General features: G+C 45.4%; 2 protein-coding genes across 8 annotated transcripts in view; both read right to left on the bottom strand.

Annotated features, from left to right (window-relative positions):
* Positions 1-14,072: 14,072 nt before the first annotated feature.
* NOC4L (nucleolar complex associated 4 homolog) lies at positions 14,073-22,076 on the bottom strand. The gene is made up of 15 exons (XM_083873791.1): positions 21,885-22,076; positions 21,675-21,798; positions 21,462-21,568; positions 21,053-21,160; positions 20,768-20,917; positions 20,106-20,205; positions 19,774-19,808; positions 19,620-19,670; positions 18,976-19,087; positions 18,286-18,346; positions 17,649-17,759; positions 16,248-16,411; positions 15,784-15,866; positions 14,909-15,022; positions 14,073-14,601 (listed from the first exon to the last, which is right to left on the bottom strand). The coding sequence occupies exons 1-15, from the start codon at positions 21,978-21,980 to the stop codon at positions 14,485-14,487; spliced, it is 1,533 nt and encodes a 510-aa protein (XP_083729917.1). The 5' UTR covers positions 21,981-22,076; the 3' UTR covers positions 14,073-14,484.
* A 115-nt stretch (positions 22,077-22,191) lies between these two features.
* The window catches only part of EP400 (E1A binding protein p400), a 47,049-nt gene continuing 42,137 nt past the window's right edge, over positions 22,192-27,103 (bottom strand). For all 7 annotated transcript variants that reach the window (XM_083873784.1, XM_083873786.1, XM_083873788.1 and 4 more), the window contains 2 exons: positions 26,516-26,593; positions 22,192-24,730 (listed from right to left, as the gene is read on the bottom strand). In XM_083873784.1, coding sequence (XP_083729910.1) covers positions 24,458-24,730; positions 26,516-26,593 — 351 coding nt within the window. In that variant the 3' untranslated portion in view covers positions 22,192-24,457. The remainder of the gene's footprint in view (positions 24,731-26,515; positions 26,594-27,103) is intronic.

Genomic DNA, 27,103 nt, shown 5'->3' with positions numbered 1-27,103 from the left:
GGTTGTAACAAAGGCAGGAAAAGGAATTCCTTGACTCAGTTGTCATGACAATACTCTTGAAAAATATCTGGCACAGGACCAAACCTGACTGCCTCTATGTGAGTGCTCCTCTCCCCATGAATGCAGCACTCATTCTCTTCCAGACCAGTTCCAGGATGGAACAATTACACTCATCTGCTGCATGTGGAGGCAGCAGATACCAATGGTGCAGTTTGTAATGCAGTTGCTATAATTAGTTTGTGAAATGAGCACTGCATGGGGAACTCCTCAAGCCATATCATTAAGGAGAGAATGGGATAATTGCAGTGTGGTTGCATTGTATTTATTTTTTATTCACATTTTTCATTGCTAATAATCTTGTTAAATAGTGACAAGTACAAATGTCCATAGCAGAAAAATTAAATGCAGATGCTAGTGCCATGCTTAAGAAAAAAAACCACCAGCAACAAAACCCCAATGTGCTGTATTTTTTTGTTGTTGTTGTTGTTACTTCTGCTTCTATGCTGGGCTTTGGACTTACACTCCAAGGATAAAACAGCAGCATTTCCTTGGAAAATTTTCTTTGATTAGAATAAGATGACCCTTTTGGTCTTATTCTTAATATGTATTATGTTATTGTATATTATATTGATATTTACATTTGTGTTTATATTATATTATATTGTAATTTATTATTATATACACTACACCTCTATATAAATAGAGGTGTAGTGTATATAATATAATATAAATCAATATAATATAAATCAATATAATGTAATAAAATATAATGTAATATAATATAATATAATATAATATAATATAATATAATATAATATAATATATCACCCATGTATTGTTATGTATAAATATGACATATTTTTATAACTACTTAATATAATGTATATATAAATTTTATGTATATGATAAAGGGAAAGAGGGGGAAAAAATAAAGAAACTGGGTGTCTCTGCTGTTCCACATCAACTTAATTTTAAGAGAAATTTAAGAGCTTACTAGGCAGCAAAGGAAAAAAGATACACACTTTCATCCATGAGCTAATACACTTCCCCTCACTGACTCTTTAGCAAATATTTTACTAATATCTTTTCCAAATTACTAATAAATTTCACTGCTTTTTTAGCTCTAACTGGAATACTCCTTTCTGAAAACAAATAGAAGGAGGGAAAGAAAAAGTGAGAGTCCTGCGGGGTGATGGACAGCTCATCCCAGAAAGAACAGGAATGAGGATGTTCTCCAAGAGCAGAGCACGGCCCAAAGTGTGCAGCAGGCACATTTTCTCCCTGGATCAGCATTTCAGGGGCAAAATGAGGCAGAAAACCTCACTCAGTTCAGTTCTGCAAGCACAGTGAAGTTAACCTAAGGCAAAGCAGCAGCTGTAACATACAGACCCTCACATGATGCTCCAAACAGTCCATTATCCCTCTCAACAGATGCCCTTGCCCCTTCCCCTGCTCCATGAGCTGCTTTACACCCACCCAGAGCCACCTTCCCCTCTGTCACCTCACCCAGCAAACCAACAAATGGCTTTGGAGCAGGGGGGTCCACCTGAACCCCAGAGCCCCTCTGCCCTGAGCCCCTCTGTGCCAGCAGGGGCTGCCTCACTGCTCAGAGCCTCAGCACTGGGGCAGTTTAATTCTGCCCTCCTCTTCCTCCTCCTCCTCTGCTCACACAGGAATAACCCCCTCAGCCACGAGGGAGGAGCAATATCAACCACTCCTGGATCCCACCAAAGTGCAGGGAGAAGTGAGGGTGCCAGACCCAGTGTCTGCACTTCCCCTGCTCACCCTCCCTTCTGCTGTAAGGGCTGGCACAACCACTGTTTGTGGGAATTCCAGGCACAGAAAATTCTCAAAATCTTGTGCCTGCAGGCTCAAACACAGAAATGAATTCAGGGTTTGACTAAAGGCCTTGGAAAAGTCTTCCAGCTTTAGAGACCATAAGCAAGAATGTGGGTTTGTAGTATGAATAGAGACATAAGCTAAGTAGTGGAGAGTTTTAAGGGTTTAATATTAAGATATAGAAGTAATTATAAAGGTAATAAAAAGTTTAGGGTGTAGTTCTGTAAGTTTGTGTGTCATTAGATGGTTTAATAAAAAGGTCTTCATTGCAGCAAGACATGATACAAATTAATTAGGGATTGGTGTGAAAGTAAAAGCATTCTTTGTGGCAGCAGTTTATTGGCTAATTAACCTTTAAGAGACCTTGTAACCTGTGGTGTTATGACCACAACCATGAACTCCTGGTGTATGAGGTGAACATGTTCTCACCCTTCATGAGACTGTAGAAGAAGAGCAAAAAATCATGTTTTAAGACATCTCCCAGTGGTTCCATCTCCCATAATATCCCAATAACGGTTACTATTATTATTATTATTATTATTATTGATCATAATAACTGCTGGGCAAGGCATTAGTGCATGGATGCAGGGCATCACTGCACACAGCAAATATCTGGGCTACATGGAAAACTTCTGAATGAAGCAGATGAATTTCTGTTTGCCCTGGACTAGAGTGAAGCAACTTTTGGATAAAGCAAATGGGAAATGCAAGCAGCAGGACAGCATACTTTTTCTGTCTCAAAATCCAGAGAGCCACTTAATTCCTGCTTAAGCCAGACCCACTCCCTGATGGTTTTCACCAGTGTGCTTTGGAGATAAGACCAGATAGCACCTCAGATGAGCCCAAAATGTCCCATGCAGTAAGCTGAAAGTTCAAAACAAAAATCAAACTGAAAACTAAACAAACAAACAAAAATCGAAAAAAAAAATCTTACCCTTATCTCAGATGAGCTGAAACAACCTAGAGGAGAAATGATATCATGCAGTAGCAGTGTCAGGCTCTGGGAGGATGTTCTCATGGTTTGGCAATACTCCCAGGGTTTCTTTCCTTGCTACAAATGAGCTGGCAAGAGCAGTAATTGAGAAAAAAACCCTTTGCTTCAAATCTAACCAGGACAGGGTTAATGTGGCAATTCTTTCCAAAGGTATAGGAAAAACATCCACCAGGCTACAACAGATGATGAATTTTGCTCCGAGAAACCTCTGGTTTTACTAAGCACAAATTACAGGACACTGGGTGCTGACCTGCTCCTCCCCAAGGTCCCCATTCCATCCTCTGCTCCACCTGGGCTGGAGTGCTCAGAGGGGGCTGCAGCTCCTGGGCACTCACTGGCAGCTCAGGCTCTCAGAAAAGCACAGCTGCATTCAATGGTTTATGTTGCAGCTGAAAGGCAGCCCCAGCACAGCTCTGCTCAGGGCAGCTCCTGGCTCAAATCCCTGCCCAGAGACCAGTGCAGTGACAGCTGTGTTGGGAAAGATGGGACAGGAAGGGTTTATAGATATGATTGCCTGGTAAGAAATACTGGAGATGTAGAACCTGTGAGTGAAATAGAAATGAAAGCCAGCTTTGAGATGTAGGCATAGGAGGCAGGAAAACGGTGATTAGCTGGAGATAGGCTGAGAGATAGAAAGCAAAAGGACCCAAGGGTGTAGCCCCTCTCCGCCCTGCCAAGGCGTCAGGGAAAAGGTAGATAAGAAAAGTAGTCTTTAAAGTTTAGAATATAGGATGATATGGTAATATAGCAGTTCTCATAGGCTGCATGCAAAGTTTGTGGGTTTTGTATCTCACACCGGTTGGTCACTGTAAATTAGAATATTCAACACAAAAGGAGATATAATGGATTGTAACAATGTCCTTGCTCTTTCTTACCTCTCTCACTGCTCTGACCCCTGCCCTCTTACCTGCCTTAGCTCTCTTAGCTCCCTTACCTCCCTTACCCCTGATATCTCCCTTACCTCATACTCCCTCTCTCCCTCTCTCATTGAGGCTTCCCTTCAGCCCAGGCTGGTGACTGAAGGCAAAGCCCTTTTTACCCACAACCCTTGCAATAAAACCACGTGTTTCTAGAACATCTCAGGTCTGCAGAGTTCCTTCTCCCTGCTGTCCACGGATGTTCCTACAATCTGGTGCCCAACACAGGGCAAGAACCAGGCACAAGCTGCTGCTGCAGCTCCAGCATGACACATTTTGCAGCCACGTCAAATGGACAACAAATGGACAAACAAATGGAGAACAGCCCAAGGGACACGTGGGATCAGGTGGGACAGCTGGCACATGTCATCACACCAGCCTTAGCCAGGCCCTGCCCAAGGTGACCAGCATGAGCTGGCCCAGGACAGCACCACTGATATTGAAAGGACACAATTCATTAATTGAGCCCTCCTGACGTCCTGCAGTCCTTGCTGGTGACCTGAGGTGACCCAAGGCCACCTCTGCCAGCTCAGGGAATTTGTCATCAGAGTGGTGCAATGTGACCCACAAATGGTGGTCAGGGAAAGCAGATTCCTGCAAGGCTGCAATTTGCTGGTCATCAAATAGGTGTGGATGGTTTGGCAGATCCAAAATTACAGTGCAAGTAGGAGTACAGGGGAAATTATTATTGTCAGGATTTTATAGAGAAAATAACCATGTAGAATGTATTTTAAGGTGGTGGTTTAGACAGGAGCATGATAGCATCGTAAACCATAAGAGGAAAACTTGAGGCATTTAAAAACATCAGAGGAAAACGAGAGTGAATTACTACTGCCTCTTCTTTCCTAGTTATTTGTTGTCTTAAATGAAATGTGTGTGCCTGAGAGTGCATTTGTAAATATATTTCCTTTTTTTCCTCCTCAGATAGGTTTTACAAATGGAAGAGCTCACAGTGCTGCTGTATTAAGGAGTAAAAATAAAAATCTGTGAGTGTTTACAAGCTCCAGTCAGAGAGAACAGGTAAATAACTGCATCCTTCCAGAAGATGAAGGATGCCATCAGACCATCTGACTGCAGTCACCAGAGCCAGCAAACTCCCTTTGGAAGCCTCCCAGAGCCCTGCCAGAGCAGGCACACATCCCTGTAAGTAGGTTTGATTTATTATAGGACCTTCTCAGGGCTCCTTCATGCATCAGTACTGCCTCTGGAGCAAGGGGCAGGCTCCAGGTTAGAGATCAGGGCATGCAGGGAGGTCAGGATACACCAAGATGGTTCTGGTGCTTCTATGGAGCAACCCAGATCCTCCGGGGTTTATGCAGTCAGAGCCTGAGTTTCACCTTCAGTTGCACTGCCCTGTGCCATCCCACACAGGGGTGGCACTGCACAAGGAGTTCCTATAAAGTGGGACAGGGCTGTGAGACATTCACCCACCAGTATTTCAGCCTGTGCTCCCCAGAGCCAGCGTGGGTGACACTCCATATGTCTTCCATTTATCATAATTTAATGTCATTAACAAATGTCCTTCAGAAAGGAACTGGATGTCAGCATCTCCTGAGCCTTGTTAACCAGACTCACACTGTGCTAAGGATTCCTAAAGGGGAGCAGAAGGTCTGACTGCGTGGAGAAAGGCAGTGGGATGGGAAACACCTCATCTTCCCAAGGTGGGAGGCTGGAAGGTGGCAGAACAGCTTATTTTGGGAGCTGTTTGTTTGCTGAGCTCTCAGCTCTGCCTACTGGCATATCACTGAAAGCTTGTGTCTGATACAAGAAGACAGGGATGAAAGGCTAAAACATATTTATGCAACTTTCTAGGAAGGATTTTCTCTCTTTTTTCAAAAATATAGTCAGGATCTGCTCTGTTTTGAGACTCTACCCCAACATTTCCACTGCAAATCACCAACCAAGTGGGAAGCTGATGAATGAAGTGTCTGTTTGACACAGAGAGGCACGAAGTGATGTCACCCTTCAGGGAACTCCCACAGCTTTCCAAGTTATCCTTCCCAAATTTCAATTTTGTAACTTTTGGAAGTTTTGAATGACAGAATACTGCCTCCCAGTGCAGGATAGGAGGACAAGGCAGAGCTTGGCATCCCTCAAGGCTGTGAAGATCTGTCCCTCGTGGATGAGTTGGATGTGCAGAATGCTCTGCATGTCCCAGCAGGCTGTGGCTGAGTGAGTGGCTGTGTCAGGCTGTGGGCAGCCAAAGCCTCAGAGGGTGAGGCTGAAAAAGGCTGCAAAGCCCCCCAAATCCAGCTCACCATCCTCCTTCTCCGCCCCTGCCCCCTGGAAAATCCACTGCTCATGGGCTCTACCAGGCACTGAGCAGCTTTCATCATCCAGTCCCTTTCAGACTCACAAGCAAACCCCACTGACACTTTGTGTGCTGCCTGTGGCATGTGTCACACGTCAGTAAATGCAGCACAGCTCAGTGCAGGCACAGTCTGAGAGCAGGAATTTCTAGGTGTGAGAAATAGTTTCTCCCCAGTGAACAGTTTCACAGGTGGTGTAAACCAGCCTGGAGACTGATTTCAGTGGGACAGTGCAGGTTTCTATAATTTAAATTTCTGTCCCAGGCTATTTAGAAAGTGGGACTCCCTTCAAGCAGCTCCCAGGGTATCTTCATGTCACAGCAATCCCTCCCTAGGAAATCGTCAGCCAGGAGTGTGAGTTACTTCAACGGCTACATCACTTCAGACAAAACCCCACCATCTGCTCTACCCTCTAATTACAAATGCAGGAAACATAATTCACAATCAAATCACATATAAAAGGCAAGAAAATGAGCAATTAAAATGCACATTCTGCCAGGCAAATCAACCTTCCCTTCCCAGCCACGCTGAACTCGCTGCTGCTCTGGCCTGTCTGAGGCAGGGTCAGGATTAGTCCTGGATCACTGGAGACCCTGGTGCTGCTGATAGCAGCCTTCCAGCCTTGATCCTCTCAGCTACCAGGGACTGTCTGCAGCTCCAGCCTGCTGCTCTGCTTACCAGGGACTTGCCAACCCTTGGGATCGCTTTTTCCAAGGGAGCAATTTACCTTTCCAATATACAGACATATCTTTGTTATTTCCCACTCCCTGGCTCTTTTCTGGAGTGCTCCTGGCTAACAGGTCGACACAAACTTGAGGGTTTGGGGAGGGTAAGCAGGGATGGATGGGGCTGTGATTGCCAGCAAGCACCCCAGGCTGAATTCATCTCTGGTGCAGCGTGGCTGCACTTAGTGAAGTTATCATCCCCTCTGGGATGTGCCTGCTGGAATGTGCATTAACATTCCAGCATCATTTATCCTCTATAAGTAATTCAAGCCCACAGGGGCAATTTCTTGCATGTTCAAAATTCAAAGTCTCCTTCTCTAACATCAGCTGGTTCAGAAGGACTGAAATGCATCTCTGAGGCTGGAGAGAAAGAGGGCTCCTTGGAGAGGAATGTTCCACTGGGGAGAAGGATTTGACACATACCTTACCCCTTATACCTGACTGGGAGACTGGATGACAGACAGCTCTGTCTATCAGTCTGTCCATCACTTTGGAGTCTTAGGAGCAGCCCCAATGCCCATCAGGTCCCTCCCAGAGGATGAGAGTGCTCTGCAGCAGTGCAGAGCAGGGGGAACAAAAGTTCTCTCTATTAATGTCACTCAAGCTATTTAAAGTTCTGCCTCTGATGTGTCTGCTGAGCCCTTTCTTGTGGCACATCCTCCCACTCCTGCCTGGCTGGAGAAAAGCCTCTTGTGAGCCAGCTCTGCAGTCTGATCCTCCCTCCCATGCCTGCTCAAAGCCTGTACAAGGCTCCTGGGTTATTTTGGCAATGCTCAGGTTTCCATGTTGGGCCTCAAGGGACACACAGGTCCCTGCTGTAGAGCTGCTGAATGCCAGAGCCATGGAATAGGAAAGGGATGGGCTTAGCACAATAGACAAGCTGCAAATGGGAGAGTCCACCATGAGCTGTGCCACTCTGCCCTTGCAGGGGCTTCATCTCATTGAGCAAAACTCCAGCAACAAGAGAGCTGATGTGACCCAGGCTGAGGGAGATTCCTGGCTGGATCAGCTTGCTAAATAATTTCAACTCTTCTGTTTAAAAGCCTGCTCCAGTAACCTTCCTCCCCTTCTACCTCAGAGCTGGTCCATGAGATGCTCACTGGCACTGAGAGCATGAGGCTCTGATATTCCTTCAGAAATGTTTCAGGGCTTCATGATAGCTTTACAGTATCCTGCAGTGAAGTGGCAGATGGGATTCTGGACTAATCAATACACTAACAGAGCCTGGTGCCAGATCATTGATCTGAACTGGAAGAATGAACAGTAAATCCAAAGAATACAAAAAATAACATTGGTTCTGTAATGCAACATGATCTGCAATTTGTTCAGTGAACAGTTCAGCTCCCAGGTTTGCAAGCTTGTGCTGTGAGCTCAGCAGGATGAGAGCAGGAGGAATCCTCAGTGCTGTGCCTGAGGAGGAGCTGCAGCCTGGATTGCTGCTGCAGGGAATCAGAACTGCAGCTCTTGTGTGAGGCTGAGCACAGGCAGCCCCGGGTTCCCAATGCTCTGTTCACCTTCCCTGCCCTGAATCCTCTCTTGATGGAGCCATGACAAGCCCTCAACCATCAACCAAAGCCAAGAGTCACCTGGTGGGATCAGTGGCCAGGAGGCTGATCAGGTCATTAGATTGTCACAAAGGGACAATGCCCAGCTGCAGGGCTGTAAAACCTGGGACACCCAGCTCTGTGTGTGGGAGATGGGGCAAAGGGGACTCAGCAGCCTCACACTCAGCACCAGCCCTGTGACCCCCCACCTCCCTCTGCTCTACAGCTACACTCTGAAATCAGGATTGCAGGGGTCCCACACTGAATCAAGACAAACAAAGAGCTCCTAGCAAGGGAGATTTTGTCCTTCCCATTTGCTTAGTAACCCCTGTGCTGAGTCAATACCCATCACTTAAAACCCTTTTTTCCCAAATATTTGGAGATTTTAAAAGCTGAACAGAAGACATGCAACAAGTTATAAATTCAAAGGAGACTTTTTTAGGTGCCCAACTCCAGCTGAAATGTAGTTATGGTTATTATACCTAAACAGACATAAAGCTATAATGTGGATCAACATATTTTATCACAGTCATTCACTGAACACTGAGTCCATGCAGCTTAGCTACTGCCTTTCTACAGCCCTGACAGATTTACCATAGTTTCAGATTAATCTGGAACATTATTATGTAGTTATTTTAATCTCACTTTATTTCATCACTGCTTGGAGTCCTATTATCAAAGTAAGATCCTGTTAAGATACAGCAATGATGAATGGCGTTAGAAGCAGCTAAAACAGAAGGAGAATCCAAATCTGTTTTGCTGTATGCAGTAAAAATAAATATCAAGAGAACCCTTATGATGCATTGTGGAGGGATAAAGGAGTCCCTATACAAGCAGCAGCTCTGGGGACAGACCCTCTCCTGCAGATTTCCTGCACGATTCCACCAAGTCCTTTGTCCTGCCATAAGGTTTTTGGAGGTGGAATTGCTGTGTAGGTTGAAGGGAGCTCTGAGAACAAGCCTGGTGCTTGGGGCTGCAGGTTTGTCCTGTTAGGGTATTGCTCAGACATTCTCTGGTGGGCACTTTACATTCCTCAGAAAGGAATTCAAAGGAGTGTTAAATACAGTCAAGTGCTCTAAAGCACAAATTTACATTTTATCTGCTGAGATATTTAAAGCATATCAATATCTAAACGCTGTCCTGAATCAGAATATTTTTCTAAGCTGGCACTGAACGTTTTTAGGACGTGGTTAAGAACATAAGGATGAAAGGCCATAGGAGGCTGCTGGGGAAGAGGCAGGGGAAGGCTGTGCCCCCGGCAGAGCAGGGTCAGCCAGCACAGAGCTCAGTGCTCAGTGCCGGCTCAGCCACTGCAGGGGACACTCGGGTCACCCGCACCCAGGGGGGGCTGGTCACACTGTCAGGGCAGCGCTGCCAGGAGGGATCGGCACTGTCCACTCAGAAAGGCTGTGGTCACCTCCTGTCCCCACCCCAGAGCATCTCTGGGACACCCTGAGCCAGCCCCAGCCAGGGGACAGGACACTGGGGCGGGTCACCCCATTCACCTCCCTTCACTCCCCACCCCATCCTGCTGCTCTGGGACCTCTGCTTTTCCCGCTTTCCATCCCCCTCAGCCCTGCAGAGCCACCATCCCCACGGCCCTGCGGGATCCCTTATTCGGGCAGGAACCTCGGTTTGCGGCGGGATTTGCTCTCCCGGGCGGTCACACATCCCCGGGGGACACTCTCATTCCCGGGGGCCGTGCCCAGCCCAGGGGACACCCGCATTCCCGGGGGAGCTGCAGCAGGAGGGCGATGGAGGCGCTCAGTGTGAGGGAACAGACCCAGGGAACCCGCACGGCGGGCACCGCTCCCGGTCTGCACCGTCCTCTAGTGGCCACCGGCCCCGCTTCACTGGCCACGGGGCAGCCCCTGGTGCCCGATGCTCCCCTGCCCGCCCAGGGGACAGGGGACTGCCATCCTGCCATGACTGTCACTGGCTGACACCAGCAGGGCCGTGTCCTGCCCATCTCCAGCCGGGATGACTCAAATGTAAATCCTCACACTCCCCGTGTGCAGGGGACTGATGTAGGGAAAGGGAGGTGAGGATTCATTCGCTTTGTATCTCAGAGCCCAACACTCTTTTCCCCCAAGAGCAGCCCAAGAATGCACCCTGCCACCCAGCTAAATGTTTGATAAAAGTTAAACTCGAGCCAGCTGTGATTGATGCTCCTCCTCACACGCGGCTCCAGCCGCTCTCTGGATAACGCGTGGCGTTATTGAGGCATCAATTATCTTCAGCACGAGCACAGCTCCATTAGCAGGCCTGCAGCCTGCTCCTTTTGATAAGGTTCACTCAGTGCATTTATCAACAAAATGGGGATAACCAGCAGGACATGGAGTCTGCAGCTTTTAACTCTGTTAGGACAGAGATGACGTTCACATCTCTGCATGCACCACTAACCAGAGCATCCTCTGCTGGGGTTTATTTCTCTGGAAGAGGAAGGCAGTTTTCACTCTGGTTTTATCTCTTTTGGCTCTATTCACATGCTCCAGAACTCTCTTTTTAGAGGTGCAAGTATGGCCCAGGGACAGGGCAAAGAAACTGCAGAAAAGCAATTTTTTTGGTAACAGGTCTCAAACTTTCTTCATAAACAACACAAAGATAGACTCTTGGCTTATTAATAGCAGTAAATCTCCAAGAACAATAGGCTTCAGTTAATGAATATTGATTATGATAGTGCTGGAAAAGGCTAGTGTCAGTTGAACTGAGATCCTGTAGCTCTTTTTGCCTGAGCAGGGCTGTAAATTAACTGAGAGCTTGTTTTTCAAAATTAGGTAGAGGAAAACACAGGGGTTATGGCTGCACTGCAGCTCTCACTGTCTCAGGGATGTGAAACCACCTTAATGCTAATAGCAGCACCCATTTACAGATGTAAATTTGCACTTCCCTCTATCTCCCAATGAATATCTTAAATGTAAGGATCCAAGCTGATTAACACAAACATTGTGGTCACCTCAGCCTTTGACTGCCCAGATAAATCACATCATGATCTTGATGAGCAGCTCTATTTTGCAGCCAGGCTGGGATGACTTTGAATGGAAGATAAACCATCAGGAAAATAAACCAAGAGCAGTCCATTGAATCAGAGACCTTATTGTTACCCTCTGGTGGGGGACCAAGGCAGTGATGGGTGGGGAGGATGCGGGGTTATGTCAATGTTTTCATAAAACTATCTTGTATGCTCACTGAAATAGTCCAACAACAACAAAAACCCCCAGAACAGCCCTCCCCCCACACACCCCTACATCTGATAAAAATCAAATAATAACAGGAGTGACTTATGCACTCTCTGCCTGGCACTTCAATCTGGCCTTCCAGTTAATACACCCCATGATTAAAGCATCTATAATCTACAGTCTGTGGAGACCTGTAGAGCAGGAGCAGCAGCAGGTGTGCAGCCTGATAAGGGTTGCTCACTTTGTGCAGATGAAACTTTTAATATTTATAACTGCTGATTTTTTTTCCTTGATGCCTCCTATTGAGGGGAAAAGGGGTGAAAGTTGAAAGATAAAAGCCTGATGGAAGACCAGATGGAATGTTTTTCCAAGGACAGGCAGGGGCTTAAAGCTGTCTCCACCTAAGAGCTGGTTTAAAAATGCTGCTCAGGTAAGTGCAGCATCAGAGCTGGGGGATGAAGTCTCTGGAAGACCTTCAAGGCTTGTCTCAAGTGCACCCAGGCTTTCAGCTGTAAGCTCCTCTGAGCTGTCTGTGGTTTGATTGTCTGCACTAAGCACAGTGGGACTGTGCTGGGGCTGCCAGGCATCATCACAAAATAATTAAGTCACTCCAGGTCAGCTGCACATACTCCAAGTAAAGCGCTAACAGCATTTCCAGCTCAGCACTGAAATGTGCTGAGGAGTCTGGAAACACCCTGTGACAGCCTGAGCCTCTGCCTCAGTGTCAGCAGGAGCTGCCACAGGGCACTGGGAATGCTCTGGGAAACATGAAGTGCATCCTGCTCCAATCCAGGGACTGCTCACTGCAGTGTGGTGCTTGGCATCCACGGCTGCTGGGAACGCTGGAGATGCTGGTGCCTTTGCAGTCCTGAAAAACAGCCCTTACCATGGCATCCCTTTTCCTGGTGCTCGGATAATGCTTTAAGCTGTGGTCAGTTGTCTCAGACACAAGGCTTTCCCCACAGACAGCAGAGGGTCACACAAGGCAGGAGCTGCTGCCTTCCAGTATTCCCCATCAAATCCATCTGCCTCACGAGCAGGGTGTCCTGTCCAGTGCCAGGAGACCCCAGAGAGGCACACAAAGTCATACAGCCCTGAGGACACTCTGTTTACCCTCTGTCCACATAGAAGAGCGCAACCAAAATTCCTCATTTTCAGCACTTTGAGGCCTGGATTTGCCCCAAGCCCAAGCGGTTTGATATTTGTGCTTCCAAAAAGAACCCAACACCCCCAAGTGTCAATATAATGACAGAAGTGAATGACATTGCTCACCACCAATTAACACAGATATAACTGGGGCCAACCTGGATAAAAATATGCAGAGAAAGCTATTCATTCTTTCAAATATAGTCATCCATTTCAACTGAGATGATGCACTGACTTCTTTCAAAGTGAGCCATGTGGTTCTCATTGCTACAGCAGAGCACTTGAAGATGTTTACCAAACACATACAGAAAAAACCTAGTGACAAAGGGATTTCATCTTAGAGACAAAATACAAGGCTTGGGTGAACCTGAACCGAAGCCTCTCAAGTTGAAAGTTACATCTCAACCATTCTGCTTTCCTACCTCAGATACCAGAAGTCAAAGAAAGAAGAAAAGCAGGCTGGCCAGGGAGGAGGTAGCACTGCCTTTTCACCAGAGAACAAAGAAAGAGACTTCCAAAGAAAAAGAGGAAAAATATCAATCCTCAGAAGCACCCCACCTGAATTCAAAAGCATCAGAAAGGAAAAAAAGATATAGAGCTCTACAGTGTGAGGACACGTCCACTGCTTGGAAAGCATGAAAAAAAACTGGATGAAGAAAATTTAACACTTCAGTGTCTCCAAGACAGCTGCAGTTTTCCTTGACTTAACCAGACTTGGCTGCCAGAAATTGGATTTCTCAGCCTCCACTTTCTTGATTGTAATTTACTCTTCCATAAAATATGATCCCAAATTACGCAAGCAGAGTTTAAATCTAAAGAGGTAACATTAAGTTATTGAAATTTAGTTTAAAAGAAGTCCTGAGTTTGTCTGTGCTGTTAATAGTGGGTTTATCTCAAACTTAAAACCTTGGGTGGAACCCTATCAAATGGAATTTCTGCACAACTTCTGGAAGTATATGAAAAATTAACAAAAGCATCCAGTAGCAGTGGAGTTAAATAGTTATTAGCCCCTGGATACACTCTGGCCAGAGCTCCTAAAACACATGCAGGCTGCAAGCAAAACCACACCAAGCTGCTTATCATTCTGAAGCAAAACTCAAGGATTAGCCTCCCACTGCACATCAGCTGGCCTCCCCGGCTACAGCAGGCACCAGGATTATGCTCACTTCCAAAGCTCATGAGCATTTGGAATCCAGCAACCTGAGTGCATGAGATGGATGTACAGGAAGGAACACCAGCAACTTTCATAGATGGATTTACTGAGCATCTTCTGAGTTGTTAGACAAAGCAGTTTCAATGCCTTGAACGTGGGAGTGCTGAGTACAAGGAAGGTAAACATCCCTCTGAAGATGAGCAAAAAAATGCATATAAAAATATAATTATAATACAACAGGTGTTTACACTTATGTATTGAAGACATTTATTACAAACAGGCTGTCAGCTCTCATATAAAAGTAAAACATCTGAAGAATAAGAGCAGTCAGAGAATGCAATTCCCCTCAGTCCCATGGAACAGCAGTGAGATGTCTGTTGATGCAGCCCCTGGTCACAGCCAGCACCAGCAGCTCTGGGAAGGACTGGGATCCCAGCCATGAACAAGTCCAGAGACCCTTGCTGCATGGAAAAATCCCTCCCAGATATCAGGTGGCAGCATGCAAGTGTGAGAAACACAGCACAGTCCATCCAGGGGCAGTGACAAAGGGGCACTGGAGAAGGCTGCAGCTCCAGCAGTCCAGCTCTCCTCACAAGGAAGAACTGCTGAGCATATGGAAGCTCTCCACGTGTCCCTAAGATCCAGCTGCTGACAGATGTGTTCTGGTAAGAGATGGCATCAGTCTAAACTGAAGTGCTCTGCAAAAATATCATTTTTCTTCCCAAACAGACCTCGTACTTGCTCAAACTCCAGGGGTACATCAACAGCCTTTTTCTTTACTTCTTTATCAAAAAGCTGCAAAATAAAAACCAGAAAATATTGTCAAAACTCAGTATAAGCTCTTCACCCCAATAACACTGCTCACTCTAAAATCTGAAAATATCCAGCAAACAAACACTTCAAACACAAAAAGCCAGCCCTGGCACCACTGCTGCTAATGCTGTTATTTAACAGCCCATTTTCCTGGTTTGCCCTGGTTCGGGGTAACCAAGTCAGTGTAGCTCCCTCCCCAGCACCAAGGCAGATGAACAGGACATGGCTGCTGCATCTACAATCTCCTTTCCTCTGGTTCCAGTCATTCACAAAGGCACAGCAGCACTACCTCATAAGCTGAGAGCTCCAGGAGCCCTGATATGTCATCCTCCATTTCAGACAGGAACTGGTTCAGGACAGCAGCTGCCTTGGCCACATCTGGGTGATAATGGTTCTGGAGAGACTGAAAAAGCAAGACAAACAGGAGATAATCTAGTAAGTACAGGGTAACACACATCCATCTGCACTCCCACACAGGAGTCTGCCCATTTGTTGGTCAGATCTTCAGTGACCACCAAATTCCATCAGATCCAAGTTTGCTGCACCATGCTACTGCAGAGCTTCAAGAAATCCTCATTTCAGGCATCTTTCAAACATGTCAAAGGCTCCTCTGACATGGCCACATCCACCTCAAGAAAAATTCACCCACATCTCATGCCTACACTGCATAACCCAATTCTGCTACCTCACAGTGCCCTCATGTCACACCCAAGCTCCAGCTCTCCAGGATTCCAGCTCCTGCACATCATCCCTGTTGCTGCTTCAGTCCCCTTCACAAACCCCTCATCCATTTCTAGAGGATAACCTGCCTCTACTCAATTCAATTCCATCAGTACTCACCAAGTTTCTCCCTCCCCTCCAGAGCAAATTTCAGTGCTTTATGTCTGGTATGTTTGCAGCTATTTAGTCTGTTTCAGCTGTGAACTGAAAGTTCGAATGTGTGCTCATAAGCCACCCATTGATCAGTATGTACATTTCTCCAGTGTATGGAATCCTTTGCTAGGGTAGAAAATGATGCAGAGCAAAAGAACTCATCTCATTTGCAAGATATGTATCAAAGCAGGTTCTTGCGAGAGGGGCTGTCCAATGCCAACACATGTCAAGGAAGCAGCAAGGGAGGAAGAGATCCAACCAGACTCAGATGCTCATTTTGGGATGACATACCTGAATCTCCCAGAGAGAGCTCTCCAAAGCCCTGCTTTTAGACGGCTCCTCCTCCTCCATAACATATGGATCTTCTGACATATCTAAGGACATAGGAGACACAGAGCTAATACCTGCTGTGTGACGTACACAAACTCAAAGGGAACACAGGCCCAGAGCAGTGCTGCAGCCAGAGCTGCTCCTTCCCAAGTCATTTATGGTCCAAGGACAAACTGACACATCCCAGCATGACTCAAGAGTCACTGCTGGCAGCACTACAGAACCATGTTACTTTTAAAGAGCATAAGAAATAGGGCATTTGGAACAGCTTTGAACTTAACAGCAGGAGCCTGCTGACCTTTCACAAACTCAATGGACAGGACAAAGGGATCCTTCCAAACCTCAGAACTGGAATCTCCCCTTTTCCTCCACAGGAATGCTCCTCTTTACACTGTCTTAAAGGCCTAACACAGCTCCCCTCTTACCTGCTGGCCCTCCAGGTCTGTGCACCAGCACCCTGCAGGCGGGGTGCCTCCTGAAGAGGTTGCAGATGAAGGGAATGATCATGAGGAGAGCCTCGGGAGGGGCAGTGAGCGCCAGCCGGGACAGCCGCTTGATGAACGCTGCCACCAGGTAGGCTGGCAAGTGCCTGGGGACAGGGGACAGGAGGGGGCAGCCTGTTACAGCCTGGCAGGAGAGCCAGCAGCCTCAGCCACCCTAACAGCACAGCAGATTAGAGATCAGGGGACTCATCAGGCATTTTTCTCCTTTTTTTTATAAAGAGAAGCTTTAGGAATCTCATTTTTAAGCAGCAATATATTGTGTGCTCGCTGGAACAAATTCTGGGGGGAATTTACATTCAGTGCATGAATAATCTCAGACCACTGTGAGATTCAATCCTGACATGTGGCACCGTTGCCAAGCACAGCCCCTGTGCACAGCCATTCTTGTGTACAGTCCCTTTATAAACTTCTGAGTGCTTGGCCAGGCAACCTTAATTATATTCTTCTTATGTCATTTTGTGAGTTTAATTAATACACAGGCCATGGTGTTAAATTTACATAAAACTTCTAAGCACTGCAGCTGTTAATGGGAACATAAAGCTCCCATGTAGTGTAAATGTGCATCATAATTCTTTTTTTTTAATGGTAAAAAATGCAAATTTCTAACAGCAACCAGCTCATTTAGGCCCTTTCTTCACATCAGAAGAGTCTGGATGAAAATGAAAACTTTCAGTCACTCAGACTTCATTACACCTGGAAGGCTGAACAGAGTTACCCACAGGTCTTGTCCCTCTCTCCAAAGCACACCAGGAATACAAGGGGGTTGGATATGAAGTGCCTGGTGCTGTGTTACTCTTGGTATAAGTTATAACATATGACAGCAGCTATATGACCAGCTGCCTATCCAGTTTCTTCCCTGTGTACAATGAACTGACAACATCAAGACAGGCTGTCAAACACTTCACATTTCAGTGCTTTATGTCTCCAAAAAGCCACCCATTTATCAACAGCTTTGTAATCTATAAAAAGGCTGCAAATTTTACTTTTCCGTTTTTACAAAGACAAGACAGAAAATTCATCACTTTCACCCAAAATGGAACAGAGATCAAAAACACATCCATAAGCACTTGCAGCTCAAACTCTGATAGCTAACTGCAATTCTTCCTCTCTGAAAATCTATGGCTGTGAGGCAAATCTTCAAAAATAGCATATGAAAAATTACACGAGACTACAATAATAGTCTTGGATTCAGTTTTCTCCACAAAAATGTATCTAATCCAGCAGACACACTGAATACATTAAATCCAGATGTGTGGGAGACTGTTCAAGAACAGAAAACCAGGAGAAAAATATGTGAGCACACATAATAAAGATGCTACTTACGAGGAAGACAAAAACAGGTCAGTCAGGTGGAAAAAGCGAGCTCGGTACTTCACATGATAGATGGAAGGGTCCAACAGACTGTAGAGCTTTTTGTAAAAGTCAGGATACTCCCTGTTGTAAAAAAAGGAAAAATACAACATCCATTAGTGGTGTACAGAGGGACTGTGTCTAGATATTTTTTGTGCTTTCATTAAGAGCACCCCAGCCCACTGCTGTGCTCTGTTTAGCTCTCCTAGGCTTCCCTCTACAGTCACCACCTGAAAACAAGCTGCAAGGTGAATTTATGCCTCTTGCCATCTCCAGAGTGTGAAGCCATAGTCAATGACTGCAAATGGTACAGGATGCAGTGAAAGGGACACTAAAGACTATGGCTTCACTCTGTAATCAGATCAATGGAAATGGATTTTTAAGTGCTGAGCAACCACAGTCTAGAGAAGAGAATATTTAGGCTCAGTTGTTAAAGAAATCAGCCAAAAAAGCTCAGCATCCAAACAACCTGAGCCTCTTGTGCAGTTTGGCTTTCTCAAGGGGGAATTTCAAAGCCTGAAAGTTTGGTGCATCCATTCCAGTTCCTCTTACATAAAAACATAACTGCAAAAACCCATGTTCCTTTAAACAATATACTCTTTTTACTTACAGATTATGCTGATGAATCAGAATAAACAACCCATTTAGGGCTAGAAGACTGATTGCTCCACCTGTAAGAAAGCAGGTATCAACACAATAGAAATAACTAGAAAAAAATAATCTTCAAGTTTTTTCTACAATAAAATCTTCCCAGAAGGAACACAAAACTCAACACCTGAAATCAGAGCAAGTGTGATGGCTGAAAGGTGAAACCATTTCATCTACACCCTTCCAGAGGCTCCCAAGTTTCTTACAAAGATTAAGCTGTAGTTCAGTAGAACAAATGTTCAACAACTGAGACACAAAAACGTGCTGCTCTAATTCCTCAACAAAGCTACACTGGGGAGGCAAAGGTCTGCTCAGAAAGGACATTTCTGCAGGAATCTGTGCATTCTGTGTTTGGATCAGCAGCACTGGCTAAACTCTATATTTAAAATAAACCACTCCAGTATTCTACTCTTCCCCAAAGCCTTAAATGTGATTTTCCTTATACACAAGGAGCAAGGACAATGACAAACACAGGTAAAATCATCTCATTCCTGCAGGGATGATGCAGTTGCCCCTAGTTCCTTAGCTCCATCCCAGCCAAACGCACAGCTACTCCACCACCCAGCTCGTGGTGCTGCATCCAGCAGAGCTTGCAAGTCCATCTGTCCCATGCTGGAGGTGCCACAAAGGATAAAAGGCTGTGGTCACTCACCTATGCCATAGGCCACTGTCAGGAAGTCCATCATGAGAGTGGGCTCGTTCATGTACGGCAGGACAGAGTCGTGCAGAATGACAAGGACCTTCTTGTAAAGGCCAGTGGGCAGCTGTGGAGGACAAAACAACACAAACAAAGCCCTGCAGGGAGAACTTTGACAGCAGCAGCAACCTGTGGCTCAAAAAGGCAATGCACAGCAGAAGGGAATGTGTCAGGAAAATACAGAACAGCATGCAGCAGCAGTTCCCAAATGGGAGAGTTTACAAGTGACACCAACAAAGTTCATTCAAGAAGCAGGTGCTCACAACTAACAGTGTCATCACTCAGATGTGGGAAAATCACCAGGAAAAAGGCTGGGGAAGCTCCAGCTTGTGAGTAGAGACTGTTATACTGCCTTACAGGCAGAGATGTTTAAGGTAGGGATAAAAGGCTGAGAGAAAGGTGAAAAAGCAGGCCACATATGAGGTCATGTTTCTTGGCAGAGTGATCCAACAGAAATGGTCACTGGGCTGTTCCCACCCAACACTCAAACCCTACTGAGGTCCTACTAGCAGCTTTATGCAAGGCTGGACACACTTGCTAAGGATCAGCAATCCCTCAGTTAAAGAGGAACACAGATCAGTGGCAGAATTAACACTCACCTTGTGCTTCAAGAAAGTCAGCCACATTTTTTCAAACACCTGTCTGTGTGCCTTAAAACAGAATTGCAAACAGTGAGTTAAACACACTGGTACAGATAATGCTCTATTTTAAGCAGATAAAATTTCAGTTCTAATACACCAAATGAACAATTACCTGCAGCCTTGAAACTTTCAACTCCTCACGGTTATCTAAGAAGAAAAGGAAACCAGATGTTGAACTTGAAATGGATATTCAAAAAATTAAGATGACCCTTTTTAATTTAGCTCTTTGATGTCCTAAAAACTTGGGCTGAAGTACTTAACTTGATACAAGGCCATAACAGACCCTCCTGTAGACTGAGGGATGTGGATCTTTAAGACTGTTTAGAATCACAGTGATCAAAGAAGCAGACGTTCTTCATCAGCAAATAGTAATAAGGCCTTTACACACTAAAAATCTTAAACTTTTCCTTTTCACACACAGTTCATCATGCAGAGCTTACTAACCTTGCTTGACCATAAATTTGACCATCTCAGACTCTTTGTTTGGCATGTTAATGGGCGAGATGAGGGAAAATACGTTCTGCTGGTAAAAAGGCAGTGGCTTCTGAGGAAAAAAGCATATAAACAAACATGAAGTAAATTCCACAACAGATAGCAAGATGCTGGGCTTCAATGTTGCCCTGTTTCCAAGTACTGAATATATTTAGGAAAAAGGGGAAAATGTTGATGACTAAACTACACACTGGTATATTCTCTGTTGCAGCCTCAACCTGGAGTACTACCTGTTTATCCAACATGAAACCTATCTCTGTACTTATTCTGGTTTAACAAAACTGGGGGAGCCAATGAAGGAAATAGATTCTTCCTCTGCACCAGAGTAAACAGAATTAAAGTTCTCTGTCTGTCACCCAAGCTGTGGAGACTTGAGCAAAACAGGAGCTAGAGCTTAGACCAGAAAGAACAATATGTGTCTTGAAATACTTTCAATTCCAGAATAAAGCCAATCTTGGCATACTGACATACATAAAGAAAAATCAATGCCTTCAGTGGGCACACTTATTTCTCTGGCTTCCAAATATTTCCATATACCACTAATTCCTCTCTGCACAAGATACACAACCCAGAGCAGCTGATCCAGAACCACCTGAGCAGTGACAATTTGTTACCTGCTTTGCCTTTTGCATGACCTGCCCGACGCTGGCAGTGACGGCCTTCATGACAAAGTACCGCACGTCGTCGTACTCCATGTACTCCTGGAAACGGGAGATCAGGAGCGAGGCGTCCTCGTGGGTGGGGAGCAAACCATCAACAACGACCTGACAAAGGGTTAGGGAAGGAAAACAGCGAGTCAGTCTTACAGCACCGGAGCAGAGAGTGAGGCAGCTGAGGGTACAGGAGTTTGTGTGCTATCAGGTCACCCATAGGAGGGAGTTCTCAGTTCTGTAGCTTACCTTAAGGAGGTCGCATGGAAAAGTTAAAGTTCCCTTCCATTCTATTTTGATCAGTGGATATTGCGCCTCCAATTCGACAAACTTCATGAGCGTGCAGAGTGCCAACTCCTTTAAAAAAAATCAGAAAGCAACATCACAAAAAAAAAAAAAAAAAAAATCACACCTAAACAAGAACATAAAGAACATTTCACCAGGGGTGAAATCCAAAGGAGGCAACTTTCAAGAGGAGGAAGAATGAAATGAGATATTATTTCCTGAGAAAGCTGCATGCTCGCTAGTGGTGAGCAGAGGTGAGCCAGAGCATCAGCGCTGTCTCACAGCACTGCCCGCCCTGCCACACTGAAATACCGAGCGATAACCTCAAGGGTCACCCCGCGGACCCCTGGGCCAGCACCGGCTCAAGACCTACCTTGACCTGGAAGGCTTCGTGCGCCATGAGCTCCCCCAGGCAGCCCACGCAGTCCCGGTAGCGGTGCCTCATCCATATCCTGTACTTGTCCTCGGCGCTGTAGCTCTCTGCGAGGGACAGACAGACAGACAGGCACACAGGCCGGGCTCGGGCAGGGCAGGGCAGGGCCGCGCCGGGCCCGGCCAGCGCTGCAGGGCCCCGCTCCGCTCTCACCGCCCAAAGCCGCGTCCTCCTCGGGCAGCGGCCCCACGAACAGCTCCCGCCGCTCCAGCAGCGCCCCGAACAGCCGGCTGCAGATCCTGGCGGCGCTCACGATGTGCTCCGGCTCCTCCTGGCCCTGGGGAACAGCGTGTCAGAGCGGCGGCCTGGCCGCGCTGCCCTCCCTCAGCCCGCTTTCCCCGCCCGGCCCGGCCCGGCCCGCACCGCCAGCGGCTCCAGCAGCTCGAAGACGCGGTTGGCGCTGGAGCGGCTGCCCAGCACGGCCTCCAGGCAGGCGGCGAGCTCGGCCTCCCGCGCCATGCCCGCATGGGAGCCCAGAGGAGGAGCCAGGCCCGCTCCGCCCGCAGGCGGGGCCGGCAGGGGGCGGGATCGGGGTCGGTGTCCGGATCGGGCCCGGTCCATCCTCCCCCCGGCCCCGGCCCCAGCCCCAGCCCGCCCCGGTAACCCGCCCCAGCCCCAGCCCCAGCCCGCCCTCCTCCCCCGGTAAAGAAGGCAGGGCGAAGCGGCGGTATAAAAATGTACACTTTATTACACCTTCAGGTAGGAATACAGCACTACTCTTTATCATCCTACTGGGTCGAGTACAAATGTTCATCACTTATGTACAGGTTGACTTTCCTAACACACTCCCGGGAGAAAGACACATCGAAAGGAAGGAAAAAAAAAAAATTAGAATGAAAAAAAAAAAAAAAAAAAAGAAAAAAAAAATGGTGACTTTTTATCTTCATCAACTGACCTAAACAAGAAACAATCGCCTCTTTAGACACCAAACCAGACCAGCACAACGACAACTGTACCAACAGCTCTCCCACTGCTGGGACTGTCCCCCCCAACCCCGACTTTCATGCACATCATAAAAGCTAAACACTTAAAAGTAAAACTGGGGCTAACTAAGCAATATTTTCGGATGAGCAAGGCTATACTGTACACAGTGTCACTATCCATTACCACTGCATCTGCTCTGCATTTTAAACTACTCTGCTGTCAGCAATGCCAGCTCCCTGGCTGGCAGTGAAATGTAGGGGATGGCACATGCCAGGGGTTAGCAGGGTCAGGGGAATACTACTGCATGCAAAAACAGCTTTAAAAAAAATGCCCTTGTATTTGTAGACCTGAGGGTCCAAGAAAAAAAAAGTACGCAGCACAAAAGAGGTATAAAATAAAAAAATCAGAAACGCTGCCTGAGCCAATGTTTATAGCTGTGATATGAACAGAATTGGCTGTACCCATCCCAACTAACACAGAGGAGCTGGCTGAGAATTCTTTCTTGTCTAAGCCATGTGGATTGCCAGGTACCAACAAGTGTGGACATACAGAGGTAAAAACAAAATACATGCTTTTCTTGCCCTTAAATAGGCTCCTTTCCTAAAAGAGTAAGAAGATCACAGAATGGAAAAATAATTTTAAAACCACGTCAGAAAAGGAATGTTGTAAATTTTGTCTGGGTTTTACACGTTGTGCAGTTTTATGGCCAAAGTAAAATAAATCCCTTCAAGCCACCATGGGCTTTTTGATTCTTCACTCAGTGCTGTTTGCAAAGTCTGTTATTCATTGTATGCAAGAAAAGTAAAGAAACCCCCCACAGTTCTATGCAGCTTTTTGCTTGTTTTTTTTTTTTTTTTTTCTCCATAACAATAAGGCAAACTGATTTGGAGGAAGAGGCCACGCTCTATTCACATCCAAAATACCCACCTGAAGATACATTCATCATTAGCTTTAGTAAAAGAATAGTACAAAAGTTAGATCTTACTCTTTACACAGTTGAAGAATTAAGTCTTAGATTTAATTTCACTATTTTCCCCTTCCCCCAGCCCCCCACCCCCCAAGCCGAAAGCCGTGTAAAAAGTACTGAACATTTAAACATGTTGCAAGAGCAGAATGAAACTGAGAGATTAGATTTTATCAGCTGGAGATTTTTTTGTGACAGAAGTCCCATGAGAAACATCTGTTTAGCTGTATCTACTGAACAATTCTTTTACAAAAACAAAAAAATGGGCTACACTTTAATACACATCTACTATCAACACAGTATTTACTCAGCTCATGCCTAAAATATTCATTATTTTAAAGTGAAATATGAGAATGAGCACACAGGTTGGGTGATTCAGTAAACTGTACACAAAAACTACTAACAAACATTTTAAAAGACTTACAAAAATGGAGAATGAAACCTTTTTTTTTTTTCCTTTTTAATTACATATACTTACAGGTTTTCACATTTATTGGATAAACTTTGCAGGGAGCATTTCAAGTCTGTGTTAGATCTTCCAGGGGCATTTACCACAGGGAAGAACAACACAGAACTTTTGTACAGGTGGAAAATACTGTGCTGTATCAACCACACCTGGTTCTTTGTGTGATTTCACTGTGGGTATTGAGCAACACTGAACTACAGCAAGGAGCTGCACATTCCCACAGGCAGGTGTGGTATTCCAACACAGATGGATTTTACTGACATTTATGGCAGGTCACCATTTCACCTTTTTGAGAAGCTGGGCAGAATTTCAACCTAAGTAATGCTTGCTTTATCTGGTTTGAATGAGCACAGAGAACACAGGCAGAATGCATCTTGTACAGAGTTTGAGTGCTAAACAGTTGCTAATACACTGAAGTTATTACAGGTGAGTTTCCATGTTTAAATGTTCACCAACAAGAAACCTTCTGCTACAAAAAAAAAAAAAAAATAGAGGTGTTTTGTTTTCATTTGGATGTTTAGAGTAGCTTCTCACTTGTCTCAGCAAACACAAAATACTGTGTTTCCCTGTTATTGCAATAGTTCAACTTGGTTTAGTAGGTGCCTTTAATCTGACAGTCGGTGTCCTCATTTGTACTTTTGCTTGCTGACTCTGGGCTTCAGGTGTTGCTGGTGTCTGGGCTGGGTTCTGTACACCTGGAGCCTGAACCTGGGGAGATGCTGTGGTCACCACCTGCTGCTGGATCAGTTTCTGCTGCACAACCTGAGCAGTAGCTGTGGTTGCAGGGATCACCTGAACCTGCTGTTGACCTGCTGTCGTCTGAGAAAGGGTCACAGTTTGGGGCTGAGCTTGTACCTACAACATCAGGATGAAAAGGCAATTACAAAATAGTTTGGCATTAAACTGAGCAGCCATTACACTTCTGCTCTACAGAAGGAATCCTACTTACTTAGGTATTTGCTCTCTTAACTGACAAACACCTTGGACAATGATTCTGGGAACACAGGCTCTCTGGTTTCACTGAGAAACACCATTCTGTCACATTTTCTAGAGACTTATAAATCAGAATTAAGAGCCAAGATGCCTGTAACTCAGGTCTCTGCAGTGCAAATCCAAGGACATGCCCCCAGATACATTCAGAAGGCAGATGAAAGGTGTAGAAACCCTACCAGGTATGCAGGAGAATTTCTGTACTGCAGAAGTAAAGGAGCAGGGAAAAGAACAGAGGGACAGCCAGAGGACCAAAGAGATTAAAATGCTGACTCTGCACCCATATTGTGACAATAAATACAGACACTGAGGCTTCCCACCAGTCTCTGCCATTACCCTTTCAGACTACAGCTGCCAGTCTCTATTGCCAATTTATAGCAGAATAGTTTGAACTCCATCCAGACATCTAATTTTCATAGCTCTGCCCAGAGCAAGGGGAAAAAAAATCAACATCTCCTTGTTCAGAGGACAAGGTAATGAAAACTGAGCAGCTTCAGCTGCCTTTGTCAGGTGCAGAAGCCAAACAAAGCTACAAGGGCTTCTCCAGAGGAAAAATTAATCCTTGAATGATCCAAAAGGATTCCAGTGGGAAACACTAAAAATGCAGATAAAAACAATGCCACATACACACAAAGAACATAGTTTTAAAAATACTTATCATGGCCTAAACCTACTGCCACTGAAGTCACTGGTGTACATGGGAGAGGAACTATTTGTCCAACAGTCCCAGAGTTATGCCACCATTGATGACTTTTGAAAATGATCTAGGAGCTCTTCTGACTACAGAGGGCATCTCAACTTGTCTTGACTGATGAGGTTTCTACTTCCTGCTGTCAACTTTGCCCTTGAAGCATTCACATCTGAGGTGGTTATCAGACAGCTTACAGCACTTTATCACCATTTTGAGATAAACAGTCAGAGATTTTATTCTGCACTAAAGCACTGCACTGTAAACTGTGGCAGATTAAGAGCCAACTGGCCCAGATTTCTGTGCACCAAAGGCAAGAACTTCATCCACCCTCCAAAGTTAAATCATTCCTGCCAATCAACCGCCTAAGTTATGCCTGTTGCTAATGATCTGGATGACATTGTTCAGTTAATTAAACAGTGTTAATTAAACTGCCTGGTCGTTAGGGGAGGGGAACCAAGCCACCTGACCTTCTCCTGCCCCAGCCCCTTCTGTCACCAGCACACATTTGGAACAGCTACCACACCTTTCTGCCTTTTACAGTGCACTTGGCACAGCTCTATGAACTGAAACAAAACAACTTGCAACCTTCAATTTGTCCTAATTTTTGTGGAAAAAGCTCAGATGGTGCTCATTAGTTCAACTATTTGCTATACTGACTACATGTTATCAGAAACCAATTTTTTTAAATCCTTTCAGCTCTAGAAAACATTTTTAAAAATCTGTTTTTCAGCTTATCTACAGTGATGAACAAACATTGGTACAACTATGAAAGTTTTAGACCAGGGAATATACCACAGCTGATTCAATATTCAAGACTTATTTTTATAGAAAGGCATTTGCTACATCCTTCAAAAATAATGCCTATGCCACACATAAGTTGAAAAATACACATATTCCAAAAAATGAGCTTTGCTAAAGATCATACTTCTAGTGCTATACTTGAGAAGAGCAAAACCTACCTGTTGGGAAACTGAAACCATCTGCTGAATGTTGGCAACAGTAGCTTGTTGCTGGACCACTTGTGGAAGTTTTGCAACCTGTAGTGATATGAAATAAAGAAAAATTGGATCAAAACAAAAAGCTGCTGATAGCAGCAAAACACCACATCTAGCTAAACTTCTACCAATGAAAAATCTTTCCAAAGGCCTGTTCATGGTAAAATGCAGTTTGGCATTTTCAGTGAAGCTGTATGTTTGTGAAACATTTTAGACCCATGAACTGAAGAACTTAACTAGGGGAGGAAGAGAAATATTTTCAATTTTAACTACAACATAGTAATTTCCTCCTATAAAATTGAAGGAAGCACGTGAGTTGTAACAGGTTACATTATCTGGGATATACTTTTGAAAGAGTAAGACTTCCAATTCCTAACCCTCTTCTTTTTCTTTGGTTAGACTGATCCAGTCATGCAGAAAAGAAAATATATGAATTGTCACCTCACCAGAGATTAGGCTGTGAGGGAGCACCAGAAACAGGAAAAACTCTGGCTGAATTTTCCCTAGTAAACACACTATGGAATCCCTTGCCTAATAAAAAGGAGTGACTCA

This window comes from Zosterops lateralis, assembly GCF_965231275.1.
Source record: "Zosterops lateralis genome assembly, chromosome: 17".
In the NCBI taxonomy this organism is placed as follows: Eukaryota; Metazoa; Chordata; class Aves; order Passeriformes; family Zosteropidae; genus Zosterops; species Zosterops lateralis.
This window is presented reverse-complemented; position numbering and strand designations above follow the sequence as displayed.